The sequence below is a fragment of the Anolis carolinensis genome, unplaced genomic scaffold (assembly GCF_035594765.1).
Source record: "Anolis carolinensis isolate JA03-04 unplaced genomic scaffold, rAnoCar3.1.pri scaffold_7, whole genome shotgun sequence".
Taxonomy (NCBI): Eukaryota; Metazoa; Chordata; class Lepidosauria; order Squamata; family Dactyloidae; genus Anolis; species Anolis carolinensis.
The window spans coordinates 2,422,765-2,449,347 of NW_026943818.1; the positions used below are offsets into that span (position 1 = coordinate 2,422,765).

Here is a 26,583-nt window from a genome sequence, read left to right on the forward strand (position 1 = left end):
GAAAATAATAAATGTACCATATATTCTCAAGTATAAGCTGACGCAAATATAAGCCAACCACAACCCTCACCTGAGTATTAAGCCGAGGGGGGCTTTTCAGTCTTAAAAAATGGCTGAAAAACTAGGCTTATACTCGAGTATATATGGTATATAATGATAGAGCTGCTCTTTTTGATAGCAGCTCAGGGCTGGGGTAAAGAGGATCTCAGGATCTCTTTGCCTTTGGTGGAAGTTCACCCAGCAACTAAAGGGGAAAAGCAAGAAAGAAACATCTGCAAGGTTTTATAAGTTGACAGTTTATATTTGCAACCTTAATTACATGTGCCAAGCCTGCCAAGGACTTTGTGAAAATAACATTTTGTTTGATTGTTCAACTTGAAGTGACTTTGGTTACTGGGATTTCCAGAGCTTCTAAGTAAGGCCCCCGCAAAGGAAGAAGCACATCTTAAAGCTTTAAAAGGTGCCTGGGTGTGACGGCATACCTCCAAAAAAGGAGACTCCAATGGACTGCAAGGCAGAGAGTTCCACTGTTGAACAGCTTGCATGGTCAGGAAGTCTATATATATAAAAGGGTAATGGAATCACGGCACCGGACAAAACAACTAAACTAAATGCCCCACAACCTCGAAAATTGACAGCACAACCTCTCATCCACGCCTCTATGTTCATACAACAAAAAGAAAAGAAAAATTAAGTCCTAGCCACAGCAACGCCTGGCCGGGCATAGCTATCTATATATATAAAAGGGTAATGGAATTGCGGCACCGGACAAAACAACTAAACTAAATGCCCCACAACCTCGAAAATTGACAGCACAACCTCTCATCCATGCCTCTACGTTCATACAACAAAAAGAAAAGAAAAATTAAGTCCTAGCCACAGCAATGCCTGGCCAGGCATAGCTATCTATATATATATAAAAGGGTAATGGAATCGCGGCACTTGACAAAACAACTAAACTAAATGCCCCACAACCTCGAAAATTGACAGCACAACCTCTCATCCACGCCTCTAGGTTCATACAACAAAAAGAAAAGAAAAATAAAGTCCTAGCCACAGCAACGCCTGGCCAGGCATAGCTATCTATATATATAAAAGGGTAATGGAATCGCGGCACTGGACAAAACAACTAAACTAAATGCCCCACAACCTCGAAAATTGACAGCACAACCTCTCATCCACGCCTCTACGTTCATACAACAAAAAGAAAAATAAAGTCCTAACCACAGCAACGCGTGGCCGGGCACAGCTAGTTCTTCCTAATTGAACCCATGGTCTCCAGGGCAGAAGAAAACAAGCCCGATCCCTCTTCCTAATGACAGCAGGGCAGAGAAAACAAGTCTGCCCCCCTGTCGATATGACTTTTCAAATATTTGAAGATGGCAATCATTTTGTCTCCAGGGCGAATGAATGTATCTCCTTGGAAACTCTCTGGAGGGACAGGGACAGACGTGGACTTCAGAACAATTTTCAGCTCGGTTGCATTTCTCAGTTCCGTCAGATATTCCGTTCTCGGCAGGAAAGTGTCAGAGTGAAACTAGCAGCGCCTTATACACCGTACCATGAGAACCCGACCGATTCAAACACCACAGGATCTGTCAGTTCTTCTTCCTGAGTCATTCAGAAAAAGGAACCTTTGAGTCTGAACGAGAAGCAGTTCACAGCAAACGCCTTCGAATGCTGAACACAACACCAGACCTGACTCAGAAGGTATGTGTCTTATTGGCCTTTGAGCTCGTACAATTGTTTCTGACTTGTGTGTTGTCTTGGCAAGTCTTTTCAGAGAGATATTGTCTTGAGTCCCCTCGAGGGTGAGAGAGTGTGACTTGCAGGGATTCGAACCCAGGTCTCCAAAGTCACAGTCCAATGCTCAAGTCTTGGGACTCAGAACAGCCCCGTACATGCCATACGAGGTTTTGAGCTTATGGCTAGGAAAATCTGTCAGCTTCGCCTTCTCGAGTATTAATTTATTTCTGAAGTCTCAAATTCTTTCTGACCCAGATCTGAAAAACTGTCTATTTCGGGACACACACTGATTGAACATGAACATGAAACTAAATCCTCTCCTCAAATTCAAAAGGCAAACAGCTGCTCCCAAGCTGCACAAAAAGGCCAAGGCAGCTGCTAAAGACAAGGAAACAAATTGAAAGCGGGAGAAAGACACACTCATCGCCGTCGTGTTGGTTGTTCACAAATGTTGGATCCAAAGTTTCAGGATTATTATTCCTATCATATTAGGAACATAAGTATAATAATAATAATACTCCTGATCTCACGATTGTGTTAAAAAACAAAGTATGGATCGTCAACGTTGCAATCCCAGGCAGGATTGATGAGAAGCAATTGGAAAAGCTGACACGATATGAGGATTTAAAGATTGAACTGCAAAGACTCTGGTACAAGCCAGTCAAGGGAGTCCCAGTGGTGACAGTGCCTAAAGACTTTGGCCTGCACTTAAACACAATCGGCACTGACAAAATCACCAAAAGGCCACCCGACTTGGATCTGCATGCATTATTCGCCCATACATCACACAGTCTTAGACACTTGGGAAGAGTCCGATGTGTGAGAGTAGGGCCTCCTCCACTGACCACAGTGTCCGAGTTGGTTTATAAGAGGAGATGCGGTTTTTGAAATAGCCTGGATGCAAATCGTTTAGGGCTCTAAAGGTAATAACTAGCACTTTGTATCTAGTCCGGAAGCAGATCAGCAGCCAGCGAACCTGCCGTGACATGGGAGTGGATCGCTCCCTATACGGAGCTCCGATTAGCAAGTAATCTACCAGTTGAAGCTTCCGAACTGTCTTCAAAGGCAGCCCCATGTAGAGAGCGTTGCAGTAGTCCAAGCGGAATGTGACTAAGGCAGGCATGGGAAAAACTTTTTGCCTTGGGGTCGTATTGCGGGCCCAGCCAGGAGGGCCGGGCTGGGAAATGGGGGGCTATCTGCGTGCTGGGCGTAGCAGGCCTGCAAGGGGTAGGGCAGGGCCTGGGTCACTCTCAGGTCATCCTCCCAGCACAAGGATGGGGATGCTTGTGGCGACTGGTCCAATCCTCCTCCCTCGATCTTTGGGCTGTCCTCTTCGCATTATGCCAGGAGGGAGGTGAGACATGCGGCAGCTGAGAGTGCTCCGGAGAGCTCTCAGCCGGCACGTGCCTTCCTTGAGCTGTCCTCCCGGCATAAAGATGGGGCTGCTCGTACCGGGAGGAGGGTGAGACACGAAGTGGCTGAGAGTGCTCCTGAGGGCTCTCAGCCGCCATATGCCTTCCTTGAGCTGTCCTCCCGCCATAAGGATGGGGCTACTTGCATTGTCTGTATTCCAGGTGAGACGTGCAGAGGCTGAGAGCGTTCCGGAGGGCTCTCAGCCGCCACGTGCCTTCCGTGAGCTGTCCTCCCAGCATAAGGATGGGGCTGCTCACACTGTCCTTATGCCAGAAGGGAGGTGAGACACGTGGTGGCTGAGAGTGTTCTGGAGGGCTCTCAGCCGCCACGTGCCTACCTTGAGCTGTCCTCCTGGAATAAGGATGTGGCTGCTCACACCGTCTTTATGCCGGGAGGAGGATGAGACACGCGGAGGCTGAGAGTGCTCCGGAGGGCTCTCAGCTGCCACATGCCTTCCTTGAGCTGTCCTCCCGGAATAAGGATGTGGCTGCTCACACCGTCTTTATGCCGGGAGGAGGATGAGACACGCGGAGGCTAAGAGTGCTCCGGAGGGCTCTCAGCTGCCACATGCCTTCCTTGAGCTGTCCTCCCGGAATAAGGATGTGGCTGCTCACACCGTCTTTATGCCGGGAGGAGGATGAGACACGCGGAGGCTAAGAGTGCTCCGGAGGGCTCTCAGCTGCCACATGCCTTCCTTGAGCTGTCCTCCCAGAATAAGGATGTGGCTGCTCACACCGTCTTTATGCCGGGAGGAGGATGAGACACGCGGAGGCTGAGAGTGCTCCGGAGGGCTCTCAGCTGCCACATGCCTTCCTTGAGCTGTCCTCCCGGAATAAGGATGTGGCTGCTCACACCGTCTTTATGCCGGGAGGAGGATGAGACACGCGGAGGCTAAGAGTGCTCCGGAGGGCTCTCAGCTGCCACATGCCTTCCTTGAGCTGTCCTCCCAGAATAAGGATGTGGCTGCTCACACCGTCTTTATGCCGGGAGGAGGATGAGACACGCGGAGGCTAAGAGTGCTCCGGAGGGCTCTCAGCTGCCACATGCCTTCCTTGAGCTGTCCTCCCAGAATAAGGATGTGGCTGCTCACACCGTCTTTATGCCGGGAGGAGGATGAGACACGCGGTGGCTGAGAGTGCTCCGGAGGGCTCTCAGCTGCTGCATGTCACCCTCCCCTGTGCCACCGTGTCCTTATGTCAAGAAAATGAGGAGGGCCTGAGATAAGCGCCCGGGGGCTGCATCCGGCCCCCGGGCTGTAGTTAGTCCAAGCTTAGACTAAGGTGTGAACTACCATGGCCAAGTCTGGCGTCTCAAGGTACGAGTGCAGCTGGGGCACAAGTTTTAATTGTGCGAAGGCACTCCTGGGGCTCTGGGGTCAGCCATGAGTGTAACCCCATCCAACGCAGGCTGTAACCCTATTTTGCCTTAAGTACCACATTTGGGCCTTTCATATATTTGGCATGTTTCTGATATCACCAGAGTCTGATCCCAAAAGAGTCTCGGAACTTGTTGCACCCAGGAAATTGTGAGAAATCACAGAATAAAAATCAACCCAAAGAAAGGCCAAAATGAAGCAATGAAAGATAACGAACCAAATGGAGGGGCCAAGGGATATGACTCAGGCTGAAACAAGTACGAGTTTCCCGTCTCTCTTTCTCTCTCCTGAGGCTGTTTGTAAAAGCCTGCCTGGCGGGCAGGATTGTACAATAGATCTGGATAATATCATCGCAACGCCTTTGTATTTTTCCACTGGAAAAACCAGTGGATAACCGCAGGATGCTTTCTGACAGGCAGGGCTGGGATTTTTTAGAATTAAGAGGGGGAAAAGGAAATGCATCTCCATGGAGCAAAAGTGTCGAGGACACGACATGGAAGGAGGAACCCTGGCTCTTTCGAAACACTTTCCTCTCTCGAAGCCATTCTGGACACAACAAGAGTGTTTTGCTCAGGAAGGAAGAGACTCCACCTTCGAACCATTTCGGCTGCAGCCACGGAAATATGATTCGGTGTTTCTCCTGTGAGCATAAACAAGGAAACGTGGCAGGCGAGATTATCGCGGAGAGGGTGCGGAGAAGTACGAAACATCCCATGTCTCCCATCGCGGCTGTTGTCGTCTGGACCGCTTGTGTGGTTTGACCCATTCATCGGCCTCCTCCCTCCGGGGCGGTCCAGGATGCCGGACCGAGAAGAATCCCTCCGAACAACAACACAGGGCTTGGCTCGGACAGAAAGCGCTGGAACGGTGCTGTCCTTTCATGCGCGTCCTGCAGAGATCAGCAAAACATAAGCGCCGCAGGTCGCTCTACAGACATACATGTCGTTTTCCATAGTTTCCTCTCGTTTTGAAGTTCAGAGGAGCCAAATCTGGCAAGTGTGGTACGTACTTTGTAATGTAGGCTTTGTAATAGTATAATATACACACCCCAGTCTTTGTCTTCCTGTTACTTTGTTTTCTAATTGTTCCCTCTTTACATTCTGTAGTGACTGAAGGCCAATTGTTTCCTCGAGTGAAATGTAGCATTTATCAACGTAAGTACAGTACTTTGTTTCGTTCTTTTTTCCTTAACGTAGTTTTTCCCCAGACTCATCCATTTCCGTATGTTGAGAAACTACAAGTCGCTTCTGGTGTGAAAGAATTGGCCGTCCGCAAGGACGTTGCTCAGATGTTTTGATGTTTTTACGAACATGTGGGAGGCCTCTCTCATGTCCCCGCATGGGGAGCTGGAGCTGACAGAGGGAGCTCACCCGCGCTCTCCCACTCCGCGCTCTCCCAGTCTGCCACTTTTTGTATACAATCTGTGTTGTGGTTAATGAGAAGGCGCTGAAAGGAAGGATTCATTTATTTTTGAGTCAATGCAAGATGACAGTAGGAGTCCATTTCCTGTTGTGCTTCTCTGTGTCGCGTCTTCCTTCATAGAATCACTAGCTGTGTCCAGCCACGCGTTGCTGTGGCGAAGTATGGTGGAAGGGCCTTGAGTCTACACTGCCATATAATCCAGTGCAAATTAGATAATCTGTGGAAGAGGCCTAAGTGAGGCCTAAATCTGCCTGTCCCCTAACTGAACCCTGGCTCTCCCTTGGCTCAGTTGGTTGCTAGGAGACCAAGTGGGCAGAGATTAGTCCTCTAACTGGCAGCAATTGGATAAAAACAATTATTCCTTTCCCTCTAATTAGGACTTTATTTTTCTTTTCTTTTTGTTGTATCAACCTAGAGGCGTGGATGATGGGTTGTGTTGTCAAATTTCGAGGTTGGGGGGCCTGCAGTTTTGTTGTTTTGTTGGTCGCCGTGATGCCATCACTCTTTTATATATATAGATTACTATACTGTTTTTAAATTACTGTTTTTAAATTTCTGTTTGTATGTAAATTTATGTTGCTGTTGGGCTTGTCCCTGTGTAAGCTGCCCTGAGTCCCTTCTGGGAGATGGAGGTGGGATACAAGAATATTATTATTATTATTATTATTATTATTATTATTATTATTATTATTATTATTATGACACAGCAAACAAGATAGATATGCTGGATTTCGTATCACAAAATCACAAGTCAAACACTTCCCAAGTGTCTAGGACTGTGTGATGTATATTATTATTATATTATTATTATTTTATTATATTATGACACAGCAAACAAGATAGATATGCTGGATTTCGTATCACAAAATCACAAGTTGAACACTTCCCAAGTGTCTAGGACTGTGTGATGTATTTTCGGATGATGCGCGCAGATCCCAGTCGGGTGGCCTTTTGCAGTTGGCAGATCGTAATTTTGTCAATGTCTATTGTTTCCAAATGCCGGCTGAGATCTTTTGGCACGGCACCCAGTGTGCCCATCACCACCGGGACCACCTGCACTGGTTTCTTCCAGAGTCTTTGCAGTTCAATCTTGAGGTCCTGATAGCGGCTGAGTTTTTCCTGTTGTTTTTCGTCAATGCGACTGTCACCTGGGAGGTGACCACCTTTGCTGCTGGGAGGTGGTACTTGAGGCATAAGTTCCAATGAATCATTTGGGCCACATAGTTGTGCCTCTGTTTGTAGTCTGTCTGTGCAATTTTCTTACAGCAGCTGAGGATATGATCAATGCTTTCGTCCGTTTTATTATTATTATTATTATTATTATTATTATTATTGTGTTCTGCTGGTTTCAAATTATTTTCCCAATCTCATTTGATTTATTCTCGTTCCTTCTGCCAAGGATGAAATTCTCCCGCGGAAAGACGATCCTGTTATCGGTGTTCTCCCTCGTGCTTTTATCGCTGGCCCTTTTCATGTATCTGGACAGGTAAGAAATGCCGTTCTTGCCGTTCTAAAAGACTTATTTCAGAATTAAGGTCCATCCCTAAAAGCTGGCAACTGCAATGTTGGTATGTGCAGAAGCCATTACTACTTGTCACAGTGAGAGTCATGACAGGGTCATGACATACAATATGTTATATTATTAGAAGAGCACAATATAACCATTATATATTACTATATTGTACTATACCACTCTACTGCAATATTATTAGTAATACTAGCTGTGCCCGGCCACGCGTTGCTGTGGCATAGTATGGTGGTATGGGAAATAAAGTATTGAGGAATTGGTGGTAGTTAAGGTAAAGGGTAAAGGTGTGGAGTCCAGATAATCTAGTTAAAGCAGATAATATAAGATTATATGGGTTATATAGCTGTGTGGAAGGGCCTTGAGTCTACACTGTCATCTAATCCAGTTAAAATCTGATAATCTGTATTTTATAGGCAGTGTGGAAGAGGCCTAAGTGAGGCCTAACTCTGCCTGTCCCCTGGGTGAGTGGGTTGCTAGGAGACCAGGTGGGCGGAGCTTAGCCTTCTAACTGGCAGCAATTGGATAAAAACAATTATTCCTCTCCCTCTAATTAGGACTTGATTTTTCTTTTCTTTTTGTTGTATCAACCTAGAGGCATGGATGATGGGTTGTGTTGTCAATTTTTGAGGTTGTGGGGTGTTTAGTTTTGTTGTTTTGGTGGTCGCCAGAATTCCATCACTCTTTTATATATATAGAAGATTATATGAGGCCCCTTCTACACAGCTGTATAAAATGCACACTGAAGTGGATTATATGGCAGTGTGGAGTCAAGATAATCCAGTTCAAAGCAGATAATACAAGATTATAAATGGGTTATATAGCTGTGTGGAAGGGCCTTGAGTCTACACTGCCACATAATCCAGTTAAACTGAGATAATCTGTATTTTATAGGTAGTGTGGAAGAGGCCTAAGTGAGGCCTAACTCTGCCTGTCCTCTGGGCTGAGTGGGTTGCTAGGAGACCAAGTGGGCGGAGCTTAGCCTTCTAACTGGCAGCAATTGGATAAAAAAAATTTATTGCCCTCCCTCTAATTAGGACTTTATTACATCTAATATATAATATGCAATAATAATAGTGCATTATTATTATATTACATTATATTATTATCAATATTATATGTATATGCAATATATTATATTATTAGTATAGCATAATATTATTATATTGTTATATTGACACAGGAGGCATTAAGCTTTTAAGGCCGATACTAGATCAGGACAATAACACAGCGTCATCTGCATCTGATTTTTGGATGTTCTGCTGTGTGTTTATATGATTCTTTCTTTTTCCCTGCTATTTCACCAGGGATAGGACATTCGTATGGATGTACAACAGCAGGTAAAGGACTGGTTGTATTTTTTTTTTGCTCACTCGCTTAAGTCTAATTTATGATTTTTCTTTTTTCTTTTTTTTTTAAATTTTATTTATGTGCTTTTTTGAAGAGAAAAACATTGAAAGTGGGGGAACAATAGTGGGTTGAAGAAAAGTAGGAAAATGAAAGAAGAGAAACAAGAGAGAAAAATAAAAATAAAATAAAATAAAAATAAAATTATGATGAAGTGGAATTAAAAAAAAAGAAAGAAAAAAAAGGAAAAAAAATTGTAAGGTTTCCTTGACTTCCATCTTTCTCTATATTGGAAGAATAGTTATTCAGGGTGTCTTCCCCGATGTTTCTCATATACATTTTTGTCGTAGCTTCCCTATATTCCTTTTTTTGTTCTTAATGACATAACCCATTCCTTCTATAGTTATATTGTTTTAATGTACTTTTCCTTTGCCAAAAAGTCTAATAAGGGTTGCCAATCCGTACTTTTCTTTGGTAGTCCTTGATGTTTAGAAAGTAAGTATGTAAGTTTATCCATATTCTTAATTTCCATCAATTTTATTATCCATTGATCTACGTCAGGAATCTTCTCTTGTCTCCAATTTCTTGCAAAGACAATTCTTGCTGCCGTCATCATGTAATTTAATAAAAGATTTGAATAAAAAATTTATGATTTTTCTGTAGCAGAAAAGTCGCTTGGTTTTCAAGATGCCAAGAAAACCTCTGGTGTGTTTTATGCATTTCCCTTGAGCGCATAAAACACACTTTATCACCCATAGTAATGTCAATATAGTATTTGTTGTTGTTGTTCTGTGCCTTCAAGTCGGGCCACACTGGACTCTGAGGCTGTGAGTTCCCCTGGTGAACAACTCTTCTTGCGACCTAATGTTCAGTTGAAATCTCCTTTCCTATAAGAAAAAATGAGTTCCCAAGGGTTTAACTAACAAGTACCCACTAATGGAATAATATTGAGTTCGAACCAGTCCGGGTCTGATTGAGTGCCTGACCATTAAATAGCCTAGCTCGTTGTTTACCTAAGCAACCCAAAGACAGTTGCATCTGTCAAGTAGGAAATGTAGGTACCGCTTTACGTGGGGAGGCTAATTTTATCTAATTTACATCACCATTAAAATGTCCAACAGCATGCGGAAGAATGAGGAAATACTCATGATTCCATTAGTGGGTACTTGTATTACAGTAGAGTCTCACTTATCCAACACTCGCTTATCCAACGTTCTGGATTATCCAAGGCATTTTTGTAGTAAGTGTTTTCAATACATTGTGATATTTTGGTGCTAAATTCGTAAATACAATAATTGCTACATAGCATTACTGCGTATTGAACTACTTTTTCTGTCAAATTTGTTGTATAACATGATGTTTTGGTGCTTAATTTGTAAAATCATAATCTAATTTGATTTTTAATAGGCTTTTCCTTAATCCCTCTTTATTATCCAACATATTCACTTATCCAACATTCTGCCAGCCCGTTTATGTTGGATAAGCGAGACTCTACTGTATTATCTATTGTATTAGATTGCATTATTATGGATTGAATGTGTTCTTAGATGCTTGAAGATGTTGTTTACATGCATTTTATTTTGCTTATTATTTGTTCTTTGGGCTTGGCCCGGTGTTAGCCGCCCCGAGTCCCTGCGTGGAGATGGAGGCAGGATAGAAAAATGAAGTATTATTATTATTATTATTGACACAAAGACAGAGTATGACACAGCAAACGAAATCTATAGGCTGGATTTCATATCACAGAATCACAAGTCAAACACTTCCCAAGTGTTTAGGACTGTGTGATGTATTATTATTATTATTATTATTATTATTATTATTATTATTGACACAAAGACATAGTATGACATAGCAAACGAGATCTATAAGCTAGATTTCATATCACAGAATCACAAGTTGAACACTTCTCAAGTGTTTAGGACTGTGTGATTTATATTATTATTATTATTATTATTATTATTATTATTATTGACACAAAGACATAGTATGACACAGCAAACGAGATCTATATGCTGGATTTCGTATCACAGAATCACAAGTCGAACACTTCCCAAGTGTTTAGGACTGTGTGATGTATATTATTATTATTATTATTATTATTGGCACAAAGACATAGTATGACACAGCAAATGAGATATATAGACTGGATTTCGTATCACAAAATCACAAGTCGAACGCTTCTCAAGTGTTTAGGACTGTGTGATGTATTATTATTATTATTTTATTATGACACAGCAAACTAGATAGATATGCTGGATTTCATATCACAAAATCACAAGTCGAACACTTCCCAATAATAATAATAATAATAATAATAATAATAATAATAATAATAATAATTATTATTATTATTATTATTATTATTATTAGTGTTGTTGAAGGCTTTCTTGGCCGGAATCCTTGGATTCCTGTGAGTCTGCAAAGTCAGTTAGTGAGGGTATTTGCATAGAGGTGGCCTGGCTGTTGTTGCCTGGAGGCACCCTCTTGTTTTCTTAATCACCTCGGGCCCTTCTCGTTTCCAAAAAAGGATGAGACCTGAGGCGGTTAGGAATTGTGGGAGTCGAACACTTTCCAAGTGTTTAGGAATGTGTGATGTATATTATTATTATTATTATTATTATTATTATTATTATTATTGACACAACGACATAGTATGACACAGCAAACAAGATAGATATGCTGGATTTCGTATCACAGAATCACAAGTCGAACACTTCCCAAGTGTCTAGGACTGTGTGATGTATTATTATTATTATTATTATTATTTTATTATGACACAGCAAACAAGATAGATATGCTGGATTTCGTATCACAAAATCACAAGTCGAACACTTTCCAAGTGTCTAGGATTATTATTATTATTATTATTATTATTATTATTATTATTATTATTATTATTATGACACAGGAAACAAGATAGATATGCTGGATTTCGTATCACAAAATCCCAAGTCGAACACTTCCCAAGTGTCTAGGACTGTGTGAAGTATTATTATTATTATTATTATTATTATTATTATTATTATTGACACAACGACGTTGTATGACACAGCAAACAAGATAGATATGCTGGATTGCGTTTCACAAAATCACAAGTCGAACACTTCCCAAGTGTCTAGGACTGTGTGATGAATTGTCGGATGATGCGTGCAGATCCCAGCAGGGTGGCCTTTTGCAACTGGCAGATCGTAATTTTGTCAATGTCTATTGTTTCCAAATGCTGGCTGAGATCTTTTGGCACGGCACCCAATGTGCCCATCACCACCGGGACCACCTGCACTGGTTTCTGCCAGAGTCTTTGAAGTTCAATCTTGAGGTCCTGATAGCGGCTGAGTTTTTCCTGTTGTTTTTCATCAATGCGACTGTCACCTGGGATGGCAACATCAATGATCCAAACCTTGTTCTTTTCCACAACTGTGATGTCTGGTGTATTGTGTTCCAGAACTTTGTCAGTCTGGATTCGGAAGTCCCACAGTATCTTTGCGTGCTCATTTTCCAATACTTTTGCAGGTTTGTGATCCCACCAGTTCTTTGCTGCTGGCAGGTGGTACTTGAGGCATAAGTTCCAATGAATCATTTGGGCCACATAGTTGTGCCTCTGTTTGTAGTCTGTCTGTGCAATTTTCTTACAGCAGCTGAGGATATGATCAATGGTTTCATCTGTTTCCTTGCACAGTCTGCATTTTGGGTCATCAGCTGATTTTTCGATCTTGGTCTTAATTGCCTTTGTCCTGATGTCTTGCTCCTGGGCTGCAAGGATCAGGCCTTCTGTCTCCTTCTTCAGGGTCCCATTCGTGAGCCAGAGCCAGGTCTTCTCCTTATCAGCTTTTCCTTCAATTATTATTATTATTATTATTATTATTATTATTATTATTATTATTATTATATTATGACACAGCAAACAAGATAGATATGCTGGATTTCGTATCTCAAAATCACAAGTCGAACACTTCCCAAGTGTCTAGGACTGTGTGATGTATTATTATTATTATTATTATTATTATTATTATTATTATTATTATTATTATTATATTATGACACAGCAAACAAGATAGATATGCTGGATTTCGTATCACAAAATCACAAGTCGAACACTTCCCAAGTGTCTAGGACTGTGTGATGTATTATTATTATTATTATTATTATTATTATTATTATTATTTTATTATGTCACAGCAAACAAGATAGATATGCTGGATTTTGTATCACAAAATCCCAAGTCGAACACTTCCCAAGTGTCTAGGACTGTGTGAGGTATTTTCGGATGATGCCAGTAGATCCCATTATTATTATTATTATTATTATTATTATTATTATTGATGTATTATGTCACAGAAAACAAGATAGATATGCTGGATTTTGTATCACAAAATCCCAAGTCGAACACTTCCCAAGTGTCTAGGACTGTGTGATGTATTTTCAGATGATGCGTGCAGATCCCATTATTATTATTATTATTATTATTATTATTATTATTATTATTATTATTATTATTATTATAAGTGGCGTCAACCTGCACTCTCTTTGCAATGCACATTCTCACTCAGTTTAATGTCCAGAAGAGCTTTGGCTCACAGCCTGTCCGCCTTGCACAGCCCTGGCATTTTGGCCACCATTCCCCGGGCTCTTTTGACATCTTGTTCTCTCCTCCTCGCGTGCAGGCACCTAAAGTTCGACCACGCGCCGGAGTGGCTGGCCCTGCCCAACTTGTTTCAGTTACGGTAAGAGGAAGGCGGCATAACGTTTACTTCACTTCGACCCATACATCCCTATATGGTGTGAGCCTGGGTTTTCAAAGTGCCGTCCCCGGGCTCTGAGATCCGGAATGGGTGCCAAAAGGACACTCTTGCTAAGGGGTGCCAAAAGGACACTCTTGCTAATGGGTGCCAAAAGGGCACTCTTGCTAATGGGTGCCAAAAGGGCACTCTTGCTAATGGGTGCCAAAAGGACACTCTTGCTCCTTGCACCAATCCCTTCATTGGTGTCTTTTGGTGCTTTTTCCATCTTGGTGCGACTGCCGGTTTTGTGAGCTTGGCTGAATATCAAACCACTCAAAAGATAAAATCTGTGCAAAGAGGCCCCTTCCAGATAATATCCCACATGTTCTGCTTTGACCTGGGACTCAAACCGCCCAGTTCAAAGCTGATATTGTGGGATCATGTTGGCGTAGTTGTGGGGAAGGGTCCCGGGGAGCCCCTTTGCCGGATCTCACCTCCTTGGCATCTCTCTTGTTGCAGAGAGAAATACGCCAACAATGAACCCAAGGGGCTCCCGCTCTCCGCCTGGTTTGACCCACGGTAAGAAATAGCCTTTTGAGTCCTTTCGCAATCCTCTTTCTGCAAAGTCAGGCGGCACTTCGCTACACTGGGTTGCAGCTCGAGGAAGTTCAACTAGTCACCCCAGCTTTACAAAAGGGGTACGATTTGAACAAATAATACGAAATAGAAGGGATATAGATGATTATAAAAAATGGAAAGGTGTAACGGGTAGAATCTATAGAATATTGGGTGGAATAAAAGAAGGAGAGAGAAAAAATACCACTCTTAAAGAAATAACTTGAGGCATAAGTTCCAATGGATCATTTGGGCCACATAGTTGTGCCTCTGTTTGTAGTCTGTCTGTGCAATTTTCTTACAGCAGCTGAGGATATGATCCATGGTTTCGTCGGTTTCCTTGCAGAGTCTGCTTTTTGGTTCATCAGCTGATTTTTTGATTTTGGCCTTAATTCCCTTTGTTCTGATGGCTTGCTCCTGGGCTGCAAGGATCAGGCCTTCTGTCTCCTTCTTCAGGGTCCCATTCGTGAGCCAGAGCCAGGTCTTCTATTATTATTATTATTATTATTATTATTATTATTATTATTATTATTAATTCCCTTTGTTCTGATGGCTTGCTCCTGGGCTGCAAGGATCAGGCCTTCTGTCTCCTTCTTCAGGGTCCCATTCGTGAGCCAGAGCCAGGTCTTCTATTATTATTATTATTATTATTATTATTATTATTATTATTATTATTAATTCCCTTTGTTCTGATGGCTTGCTCCTGGGCTGCAAGGATCAGGCCTTCAGTCTCCTTCTTCAGGGTCCCATTCGTGAGCCAGAGCCAGGTCTTCTATTATTATTATTATTATTATTATTATTATTATTATTATTATTATTAATTCCCTTTGTTCTGATGGCTTGCTCCTGGGCTGCAAGGATCAGGCCTTCTGTCTCCTTCTTCAGGGTCCCATTCGTGAGCCAGAGCCAGGTCTTCTATTATTATTATTATTATTATTATTATTATTATTATTATTATTAATTCCCTTTGTTCTGATGGCTTGCTCCTGGGCTGCAAGGATCAGGCCTTCAGTCTCCTTCTTCAGGGTCCCATTCGTGAGCCAGAGCCAGGTCTTCTATTATTATTATTATTATTATTATTATTAATTGCCTTTGTTCTGATGGCTTGCTCCTGGGCTGCAAGGATCAGGCCTTCCGTCTCCTTCTTCAGGGTCCCATTCGTGAGCCAGAGCCAGGTCTTCTATTATTATTATTATTATTATTATTATTATTAATTGCCTTTGTTCTGATGTCTTGCTCCTGGGCTGCAAGGATCAGGCCTTCTGTCTCCTTCTTCAGGGTCCCATTTGTGAGCCAGAGCCAGGTCTTCTCTTTATCAGCTTTTCCTTCAATTTTGTCAAGGAACTTTCCAAGCAATGTTTTGTTGTGCCAGCTGTCAGCTCTAGTTTGTAGTGCGGTTTTCTTGTACTGGTTTTTTGTACTGTTTTTTTTTTTATAAGCTTGGGTGTTATTATTATTGCCCAGGTTATTTGAAAAAGGCTGTTTTTAATTGTACCAAATGCATCCGGTTTTGAATTAAGTAAAACTCACATCATGCCAGGTTAACCCCGAGCAGGGGCGGCTTAAGCGGAGTGAGTAATTGCAGGTGATGCCAAATCTACTAAGGGTGCCCTTGAGGCACCGGGGCCTTCAAAAGTTACCTAGGGCCGGCCCTGATCCCGAGGAACTCTGTCAGTACTTAAAGTTTGCAATGTTGGGCAGGTTTGCTCTGGATGAGTGGGGGTTGAGTGTGCTCTCCAGCTGTAGGGTAAACTACAACTCCCACTATGGTGAGTCAGTCCCCTGAAACCCCTCCAGTAAGTTGAGTTACATATTTCACTTTTATTATGTGTATAGATCTAAAGACATGCCAAACACAGCTAGCCTGCAAGCCAAGTGTTCCAAAACATGTTTGTTTGGAATAAGCCTGTGTTGTTCAGAAAAGAACATATTTTTAATTCAGGGATTGGTACTTGTGTGCATGTAGAAAGGAATTAAGTTTGAACTGGAGCCCATGGGGACTGCTGAAATTAAAAACAGGCAAGAAGGGTAGCTGGAGTTGTGTGTTGTGAACATCTGGTTCCACTTACTATCATGTCAGGCAAAAGGTTTTGCACTTCCTGACACTCCAGAACAGAAATGTTCGAACCCCATAGGATGTGCCAGACAAAAGGCAGAGACGTTCCTGCTCCCACGCGTCCAAATACCCCACCCCGGCTGAGGCCTGGTGATTCTCAAACATTTTCAGCCACTGAGCTATCCTGCCTTTGCAATAATAATAACAACAACAACAACAATAATAATAATAATAATAATGTGGTGCCGGACGAAGAGCAACAAGCCAAACACACTGCTCAAAGCAAGCCGAGCTCTCCTGAACTCTCCTTCAAAGCCAAGGTGGTTAAGGCACTTTATCTATGTTTCTAAGGCACTTTATCTATGTTTCTAAGGCACTTTATCTATGTTTCTGTGGCACTTTATCTATGTTTCTAAGGCACTTTATCTATGTTTCTAAGGCACTTTATCTGTTTCTAAGACACTTTATGTTTCTGTGGCACTTTATCTATGTTTCTGTGGCACTTTATCTATGTTTCTAAGGCACTTTATCTATGTTTCTAAGGCACTTTATCTATGTTTCTAAGGCACTTTATCTATGTTTCTAAGGCACTTTATCTATGTTTCTGAGCACAATGTAAATGTGCTTATGTGTCCTTTTAATAATAATAAAATAATACATGTAATAATAATAAATACAGGAAAATAATACATGTAATAATAAATAGAGTAATATAATAAATGCAATAATAATAAGATCAGAGTGAAATAATAAATGTATTATTAATAATAATAAAAATAGAGTAAAATAAATGTAATAGTAGCAACAATAATAGAGAAAAATAATAAATGTAATAATACCAATAATAATAGAGAAAAATAATAAATGTACTATATATTCTCGAATATAAGCTGACCCAAATATAAGCCAACCAGGACCCTCACCCAAGTATAAGCCGAGGGGGCCTTTTTCAGTCTTTAAAAAAGGGCTGAAAAACTAGGCTTATACTCGAGTATATACGGTATATGCTGGATTTTGTATCACGGAATCACAAGTGGAACACTTCCCAAGTATCTAGGACTATGTGACATCATTATTATTATTATTATTATTATTATTATTATTATTATTATTATTATTATTATATTTTGTGTTGTCGAAGGCTTTCATGGCCAGAATCATTGGACTGCTGTGAGTTTTCCGAGCTGCGTGGTCATGTTCCAGCAGCATTCTCTCCTGACGTTTTGCCTGCATCTGTGGCTAATGCCATTTTCTGAGGTTCTGTTGGCATTAAAGCAAGTGGGGTGTATATATCCCTGTTGAATAATGTCCAGGGTGGCAGAAAGAACCCTTGACCGTTTGAAGCAAGTGTGAATGTTAGCAAGCGTGATTAGCACCGAGTAGCCTTGCAGCTGCGAAGTCAATCAGTGAGGGTATTTGCATAGAGGTAGCCTGGCTGCAGTTGCCTGGAGGCATCCTCGTTTCAAAAAAGGAATTATGGGAGTTGAAGTCCAAAACAACTGGAGGGCCCAAGTCGGCCCACAATGACAAAAAAAATCTATAATTTATAGCATTTGCCAAGTACATTGAATGCCAATGTACTGTGGATAACTGGGGAGGGATCCCGTATCTGATTGTTTCCAGGCCAAAAATGGCCTTGTGACTACAGTGCAAACCCAAGGAGGGAGAAAACACAAAGCTGGGAACCTTGCCAGAGGCTTCACGCCCCAAAGCGTTTCACAAATCGCTGCCAAAAAGCCCTTTTGTGCAAAACATGTGGCTTCCAAAAAAAGGGAACCAAACCCATGTGTTTTTGTCGTTCAGAGAAGTCCCCAGGAGTGCGAATTTGCATAAAAACCATCGGCTTTTTTGCATGAAATGTTTTGCAAAGATGCGGAAATTGTGGTTTGGGTTTTTTTTGCCGCTGCAATAACAAATGGTTTGTATTCTTGCTGTGGAAAGAGGCAGCAACAGTCTCTCTCTAGTCCACAATCTCTAGTCATTAGTCCTATATATATAAAGAAGGGTTGTTGTACGTTTTCCGGGCTGTATGGCCATGTTCTAGAAGCATTCTCTCCTGACGTTCCGCCCACATCTGTGTCAGCCAGGATGCGGTTGGCACCATCTGCTGGACATTGGGAGACATGCACACTGGGAGAAAATAATATTTTCACAGGGTTTTTTTTCTCATTCCTTTGCAGTGCAAGAACGGAAATCTCCACCATGACTTACTGGTCGGCCCCCATCATATGGGATAAAACATTCAATAAGTCGGTTTTGGAAGACTACTATAAGAAGCACCACGTCACCATCGGCCTGACGGTCTTTGCCACTGGGAAGTAAGTTTTATATATTGGTAGGGATTTAATCTGATTTTTTAAACATTAATGATGTTGCCATTGTTGTTGTTATTATTATTTCATATACAGTAGATCAGGGGTCCCCAAACTAAGGCCCGGGGGCCGGATGCGGCCCTCCAAGGTCATTTACCTGGCCCCCGCCCTCATTTATAATATAATATTTTTATATCATTTTAAATAATATAATATATTGTATATACATATAATATTGATAATAATATTATAATGTTATACAATATAATACTAATAATAATACCATATAATAATATTAATTATATGTTATATATTACATATAATATTACAGTATAGTGGTATAGTTCAATATAGTAATATATAATGCTAATATTGTGATATGCTAATAATATAACATATTGTATGTACATACAGTTGCTCTGGAGTGAGAAGGTGAGAAGGGCAGGATATAAATGTAATAAATAATGTAGTAAATGAATAAATAAATAATTTTAGACTTAGGCTCGCCCAAAGTCTGAAATGACTTGAAGTCACACAACAACAACAATCCTAATTAACTTGACTATCTCATTGGCCAGAAGCAGGCCCACACTTCCCATTGAAATCCTGATAGGTTTATGTTGTTAACTATTGTTTTCATTTCTAAACATTGTATTGTTCTTTTGTTGTTGTTGTTTTGCACTACAAATAAGACATGTGCAGTGTGTACCGGAATTTATTTGGTTTTTTTTTTTCCAAATGATAATTCGGCCCCTCCACAGTCTGAAGGATAGTGGACCGGCCCCCTGCTTAAAAAGTTTGAGGACCCCTGCAGTAGAGTCTCACTTATCCAAATTAAACAGGCTGGCAGAAGCTTGGATAAGCGAATATCTTGGATAATAAGGAGGGATTAAGGAAAAGCCTATTAAACATCAAATTAGGTTATGATTTTACAAATTAAGCGCCAAAACATCATGTTATACAACAAATTTGACAGAAAAAATAGTTCAATAAGCAGTAATGTTATGTTGTAATTACTGTATTTATGAATTTAGCACCAAAATATCACAATATATTGAAAACATTGACTCCAAAAATGCCTTGGATAATCCAATCATTTTCACCTTCAAAGCAGCTAATACTAAAATCCTTGATAGTTAATTTGATTTTACCCAGGCATGGGCCAATTTCGGCCCTCCAGGTGTGTTGGACTTCAACACCCACAATTCCTAACAGCCAGAATTTGCAGGGATACCTCAGCAAGTGAGAGTCCAAAAGTGGCAGGCTAAAACCCCTGGGCAACGTCCTTGCAGATGGCCAATTCTCTCACACCAGATGCGACTCAGGTTGCTCCTGACACAGAAAAGAAACCCCGGAATAATAATAATAATAATAATAATAATAATAATAATAATAATAATAATAATAATAATAAAACTCAGCCGCTATCAGGACCTCAAGATTGAACTTCAAAGACTCTGGCAGAAACCAGTGCAGGTGGTCCGGTGGTGATGGGCACACTGGGTGCCGTGCCAAAAGTTCTCAGCCGGCATTTGGAAACAATAGACATTGACAAAATCACAATCTGCCAACTGCAAAAGGCCACCCTATTGGGATCTGCGCGCATCATCCGAAAATACATCACACAGTCCTAGACGCTTGGGAAGTGTTCGACTTGTGATTCTGTGATACGAAATCCAACATATCTATCTTGTTTGCTGTGTAATAATAATAATAATAATAATAATAATAACAATAATAATCACACAGTCTTAGACACTTGGGAAGTGTTTGACTTGTGATTCTGTGATACGAAATCCAGCATATCTATCTTGTTTGCTGTGTCATAATAATAATAATAATAATAATAATAATAATAATAATAATAATAATAATAACAATAATAATCACACAGTCTTAGACACTTGGGAAGTGTTTGACTTGTGATTCTGTGATACGAAATCCAGCATATCTATCTTGTTTGCTGTGTCATAATAAAATAATAATAATATGAAATCCAGCATATCTATCTTGTTTGCTGTGTCATAATAATAATAATAATAATATGAAATCCAGCATATCTATCTTGTTTGCTGTGTCATAATAATAATAATAATAATAATAATAATAATAATAATAATCACACAGTCCTAGACACTTGGGAAGTGTTTGACTTGTGATTCTGTGATACGAAATCCAGCATATCTATCTTGTTTCCTGTGTCATAATAAAATAATAATAATAATAATAATAATAATAATAATAATAATAATATGAAATCCAGCATATCTATCTTGTTTGCTGTGTCATAATAATAATAATAATAATAATAATAATAATAATAATAATAATAATAACAACAACTTTATTTATACCCCACCACCATCTCCCTGCGGGAACTTGGGGCGGCTTACAACAAGGATATGGCAACAACATAGCATACAATGAACACAATCAACTAAAACAATGAGATTTAAAAACAATGCAATACAAGATAAAAACAACATCATAGTTACTCGAAGGACCTTCTCCCAGCGACACCAGAGGCACCCCAAGTGCCCAGCTTTTGCTTAAAGGGAAATGCCAAGTTTTTAACTTTGTTTGTGGTTTTAACTGTATTTGTACAGACATGATAAATAAATGCAGCTCTCATATCATGTTTCCCGCTTTCCAAGGTACCTGGACAAGTTCTTGAAGGACTTCCTGAGCTCCGCCAACCTCTACTTCATGCTCGGGCAGAACGTGATCTTCTACGTCCTGGTGGACGACGCTTCCAAAGTGCCGGCCATCGAGCTGGAGCCCAAGCGGTCGCTGAAGATCATCCCGATCCAGCAGCAACGGCGGTGGCAGGACGTCAGCATGATCCGGATGAAGGTCATCGGGGACTTGATCGAGAGCCACATCCGCCACGAGGTGGACTTCCTCTTCTGCATGGACGTGGACCAGGTCTTCAAAAGCCCCTACGGGGTGGAGGCGCTGGACGAGTCGGTGGCCCAGCTCCAGGCCTGGTTCTTCAACAAGGACAGGGCCTCCTTCACCTACGAGAGGAACCCCGCCTCGGCCGCCTACATCCCCTACGAGGAGGGGGACTTCTACTACCACGGGGCCGTCTTCGGGGGCACCCCCACGCGGGTCCTCAACCTCACCCGGGAGTGCTACGAGGGCATCCAGAAGGACAAGGCCCGGGACCTGGAGGCCGTGTGGCACGACGAGAGCCACTTGAACAAGTACTACCTGCTCCACAAGCCCACCAAAATCCTATCGCCCGAGTATTGTTGGGATTATAAAATTGGACACAACAAGTACATTCAGTCCGTCAAGTTGGCCTGGGTGCCCAAGGCGTACGGAGAGGTCAGGGATTACAACTGATGGGTCAACTATCCAAGACATCTATCTGGGTTTGTGCCAGAAATCAGACCCGTTTCCGACCTTCAGTCGAAAAGCGGTGGCTCATCATCTAAGGACTAGAGAGGATGTCTGCCTTGAGCAATGACAACAGTTTGGGTTGTTTCCTCTCAGGGAAGGATGTGGCTGCCACATTTTATGTTGTCACAAATCTGAATTGCCAAAAACGAGAACTAGAGGATAGATCAGGCATGGGAAAATTTCGGCCGTCGGGGTATTTTGGACTTCAAGTCCCACAATTCCTGGCCTCAGGCCCTTTCCTTTTCCCCCTCAACCGTTTAAGTCCAAAACACCTTGATGCCCAAACTTTGCCCATGCAAGCGTTTTCACCAGTTGGGATGCTTTCGGTGTGATTACAAGACAAAGAAAACCCTCGATTTTTAAGGCTGCCCCTCCTTGGCTAGCATCTATTTTTTGCACATTGGTCAAAGACATATTTCAAATTCAGGCTGATTTATTTGTATATAATTTGAATGGCACGATAATTTTTTTAAAAAAAATATATCTGCAAGGTCTACTTTTCTCCCGACACACTTTTGCTAAAGGTGTCACAGATCACAAACGTGGATAAATGCCTTTTGTAAAAAATAAAAATAAAAGCAATATGAATTTGTTTTCTATCCCTCGACAACATGATATGAGCAAGGAGGAATTTGGGGATGCTTATTATTGAGTGTGACGCAGCAAACAAGATATATGTGCTGGATTTCGTATCACAAAATCGCAAGTTGAACAATTCCCAATAATAATAATAATAATAATAATAATGACGATGTTCCCGCCCCCCAACTCAAAATAGTAATAATAGTAATAGTAATTTATTATTATTATTATTATTATTATTATTAGAAACACAACAAGTTGAGTCCACAGCAGACACTCTGCTGGTTGTTGTTGTTGTTGTTATTATTTGTTTATACCTGTCATAAGATATACTGCTGGCATTATAAACAAATAATAACAACAACAACAACCAGCAGAGTGTCTGCTGTGGACTCAACTTGTGTTTCAAATATTAATAATAATAATAATAATAATAATAAATTACTATTACTATTATTACTATTTTGAGTTGGGGGCGGGAACATAGCAAAGTTGTAAATACAATGCATGGAATCTGTAGTATTCACTATTATTGATACGTCAGTAAATTGACCGCATAGGACGTTCCATCACCACTTCAACATCCCAACACTTCCCAATAATAATAATAATAATGATAAATTACTATTACTATTTTGAGTTGGGGGGCAGGAACATCACAAAGTTGTAAATCCAATGGCATGGAATAGTATTCAGTATTATTTACACGTCAGTAAATTGACTGCATAGGAAGTTCCGTCACCACTTCGACATCCCAACACTTCCCAATAATAATAATAATAATTATTTATTACTATTACTATTATTACTATTTTGAGTTGGGGGGCAGGAACATCGCAAAGTTGTAAATACAATGGCATGGAACAGTATTCACTATTATTTACACGTCAGCAAACTGACCGCATAGAACATTTTGTCACCACTTCGACATCTCAAATACAAAATGTGTTATTTAGTTAAGAAAAAAAAAATCTAAAAATCCTTATGAAAAGAATTAGGCAACCAAAGAGGTAAAGAGGCAGCACAGGGAATATCTAGCTATTCCAAAGGGATTCGAGTCTCTTCAGGCCAGATAACGGAGCAGAGAAAGCAATCGAGGAAATGCAGTACAGTATAGGTAAGAGGCAGCACAGGAATATCTGGCTAATCTAAATGGATGAATGTTTTCTATAATCGTAGCAAGTTTCATGCCAATAACTCGAGCAGCCCCTGAAGTTTCCCCTTTGGCACAAGTAACGAAAAAGTAGTTAACTCATTATAATTATGATACGTCCAATTTCATAAACACATTAGAAATGATTTTGCCCCAAACTTCGCAATGAGTGCTGAAACATTTTTTTCATTGACCACACAGGCCTAATAGATACATACAGTATATACATACACACACAAATATATATATACACACACAAAGCCAGTGTTCACTTCCTCTCTACAAGCCTTGTAACCAATATTCAATCGCAATGCCAATAGTAAACAGAGCAAAGCCAGGAAGGGGGATTTGCAAAACCATCATTCCCAGGTCCAGTCAAATTGGTTCTTCTGCATTATACCAGACCTTCTGGCACTGTGTTTTCTATGTCAGGGAGAGAATTTATGAGTTTACCCGGACATCAAAAACTTCGAACCCTGACAGTAAGTTTTGCTTTAGAGTAAAAAAAGATTCCCCCAGCCAAGAAGCTGCAAGGCTATTCAATGCTAATCAAAGTGGCCAATGGCACCATTCACACTTTCCTCAAACAGACAAGAGTTTTTTCTCCCACCCTGGACATTATTTCATATATATATATATATGTGTGTGTATATATATATATATATATACACACACACACAGTCTCACTTATCCAAGACTCGCTTATCCAAGCTTCTGGATTATCCAATGCATTTTTGTAGTCAATGTTTTCAATATATCGTGATATTTTAGTGCTAAATTCGTAAATACAGTACAGTAGAGTCTCACTTATCCAACATTTTGAATTATCCAACACATTTTTGTAGTCAATGTTTTCAAAACATCGTGATATTTTGGTGCTAAATTCGTAAATACAGTAATTACTACATAACATTACTGCGTATTGAATTACTTTTTCTGTCAATTTTGTTGTATAACATGATGTTTTGGTGCTTAATTTGTAAAATCATAACCTAATTTGATGTTTAATAGGCTTTTCCTTAATCCCTCCTTATTATCCAACATATTCGCTTATCCAACATTCTGCCGGCCCGTTTATTGGATAAGTGAGACTCTACTGTAATTGCAACATAACATTACTGCTTATTGAACTGCTTTTTCTGTCAGATTTGTTGTATAACATGCTGTTTTGGTGCTTAATTTGTAAAATCATCACCTAATTTGATGTTTAATAGGCTTTTCCTTAATCCTTATTCCTTATTATCCAAGATATTTGCTTATCCAAGGTTCCCGTTTAGCTTGGATAAGTGAGACTCTCTATATACATACATCCCGCTTGCCTAGTTTCCAACAAACCTCACAACCTCGAGGAATGCCTGCCATAGATGCAGGCGAAACGTCAACAGAGAATGCTTCTCGAACATTTCCAGACAGCCTGGAAAATTCACAGCAACCCAATGATTCTGGCCATTAAAGCCTCCAACAACACACAAAAAAAGTATTTGGCCATGGCAGTGAAAAGCCATAAAAGCACCGTTGTTTTTTCCCCAATTTCCATATGAGAAGCCCCTTCGAAATGTCCATTTCTCTCCCAATGACAGCTCAATTCAAGAACGGGAAGGAATATTGCAAGAACGAGTCCTTGGTTGTGTTCCTCGGGTCGGATGCTCAAGGCATGAAATAGAGGAGAAAGGGTCCAATAACACAACGGCAGGCTCCTTGATCTTACTGCCAGCGCCATACAACTTGGCTTGCTTGCTAGAGCCAGCTACAGCCATGCCGTTTCCCAGGAAAGGATCTGAATGACCCACCAGGTTCTGTCCAAGGCGTTGTAGGTTCCCATCCCTCCCAAAGGTTCTCAGTCTCCAGATCTTTTATTTCGAGATATACACAGTACACTGACAGTCTAGGGCTTTGCTAAAGGCTTCAGCCGGGAGGCTGACTGTCCGTTGCGGCTTCCAACCGCTCGGCTGCGTCTTCCAGTTCCTCCAGGAGTTCGGAGAAGGAGGGACGTTTGAACGCTTCGACCTGACAAGCATCGGGGGGGAAAGGGGGGGGAGAGAAGAAAACATTGGAGGGTAATTTCCAAAAATATTCAAAATGCGAAAGCAGCAGCAGTTCAACAGTAGAGCCATTGAGCTTCAGCAATTTGGGAACAAACCAAAGCGTAAAAATTTTTCAAAGCCTCGATTAAAAAAAACCTACATAACTAGATAACAGGGGCCGCGGTGGCGCAATGGATTAAACCCTTGTGCTGCTATCCGCGGGATGGGGTGAGCTCCCACTGTTAGCCCTAGCTCCTGGAAACTCAGCAATTCAAAAACATGCACATGTGAGTAGATAAATAGGTACTGCTTTACTATATGATGATGGCAGCGAGAATTATCTATGCAAGAAATTGGCAACAAGAAAAGACACCCGATGTAGACCAATGGCTACTAAAGTTAATGGATATAAAGAATATGGACAGACTATCATATTTATTAACCTAACAACAAGGATTACGGTATATCGGATTTTAAGCATATGTTTTATGTTTTATATTTTATACTGTATTTAATTGGTTGTAATACATTTTTATATGTTGTTGTTTTTAATGATGTGTCGGCATCGAATTGTTGCCAATTGTACGCTGCTCTGAGTCCCTTCGGGTGAGAAGGGTGGGATAAAAATACAGTAGAGTCTCACTTATCCAACACTCGCTTATCCAACGTTCTGGATTATCCAACGCATTTTTGTAGTCAATGTTTTCAATACATCGTGATATTTTGGGGCTAAATTCATAAATACAGTAATTACTACATAGCATTACTGCCTATTGAACTACTTTTTCTGTCAAATTTGTTGTAAAACATGATGTTTTGGTGCTTAATTTGTAAAATCATAACCTAATTTGATGTTTAATAGGTTTTTCCTTAATCTCTCCTTATTA

The 26,583-nt window shown here is 40.8% G+C and overlaps 2 protein-coding genes across 13 annotated transcripts in view; one reads left to right on the forward strand and one right to left on the reverse strand.

The window, feature by feature from the left end:
- Window positions 1-22,536, forward strand: part of LOC103281997 (N-acetyllactosaminide alpha-1,3-galactosyltransferase) — a 44,413-nt gene extending 21,877 nt beyond the window's left edge. For 3 of the 11 annotated variants that reach the window (XM_062959467.1, XM_062959463.1, XM_062959466.1), the window contains exons 2-8: window positions 5,641-5,688; window positions 7,356-7,442; window positions 8,789-8,821; window positions 13,493-13,552; window positions 14,069-14,128; window positions 18,401-18,538; window positions 21,187-22,536. In XM_062959467.1, the coding sequence (XP_062815537.1) occupies window positions 7,357-7,442; window positions 8,789-8,821; window positions 13,493-13,552; window positions 14,069-14,128; window positions 18,401-18,538; window positions 21,187-21,880 (1,071 nt within the window). In that variant the 5' untranslated portion in view covers window positions 5,641-5,688; window position 7,356 and the 3' untranslated portion in view covers window positions 21,881-22,536. Of the gene's footprint in view, window positions 1-318; window positions 1,711-4,472; window positions 5,536-5,640; window positions 5,689-7,355; window positions 7,443-8,788; window positions 8,822-12,868; window positions 13,553-14,068; window positions 14,129-18,400; window positions 18,539-21,186 lie in introns of those variants that run through there. The other 8 variants (XM_062959465.1, XM_062959464.1, XM_062959468.1 and 5 more) reach the window with 8 other exon arrangements.
- Window positions 22,537-23,290: 754 nt separating this feature from the next.
- Window positions 23,291-26,583, reverse strand: part of LOC100562787 (dual specificity testis-specific protein kinase 1) — a 28,081-nt gene continuing 24,788 nt past the window's right edge. For both annotated transcript variants that reach the window (XM_062959476.1, XM_062959475.1), the window contains exon 9: window positions 23,291-25,679. In XM_062959476.1, the coding sequence (XP_062815546.1) occupies window positions 25,578-25,679 (102 nt within the window). In that variant the 3' untranslated portion in view covers window positions 23,291-25,577. The remainder of the gene's footprint in view (window positions 25,680-26,583) is intronic.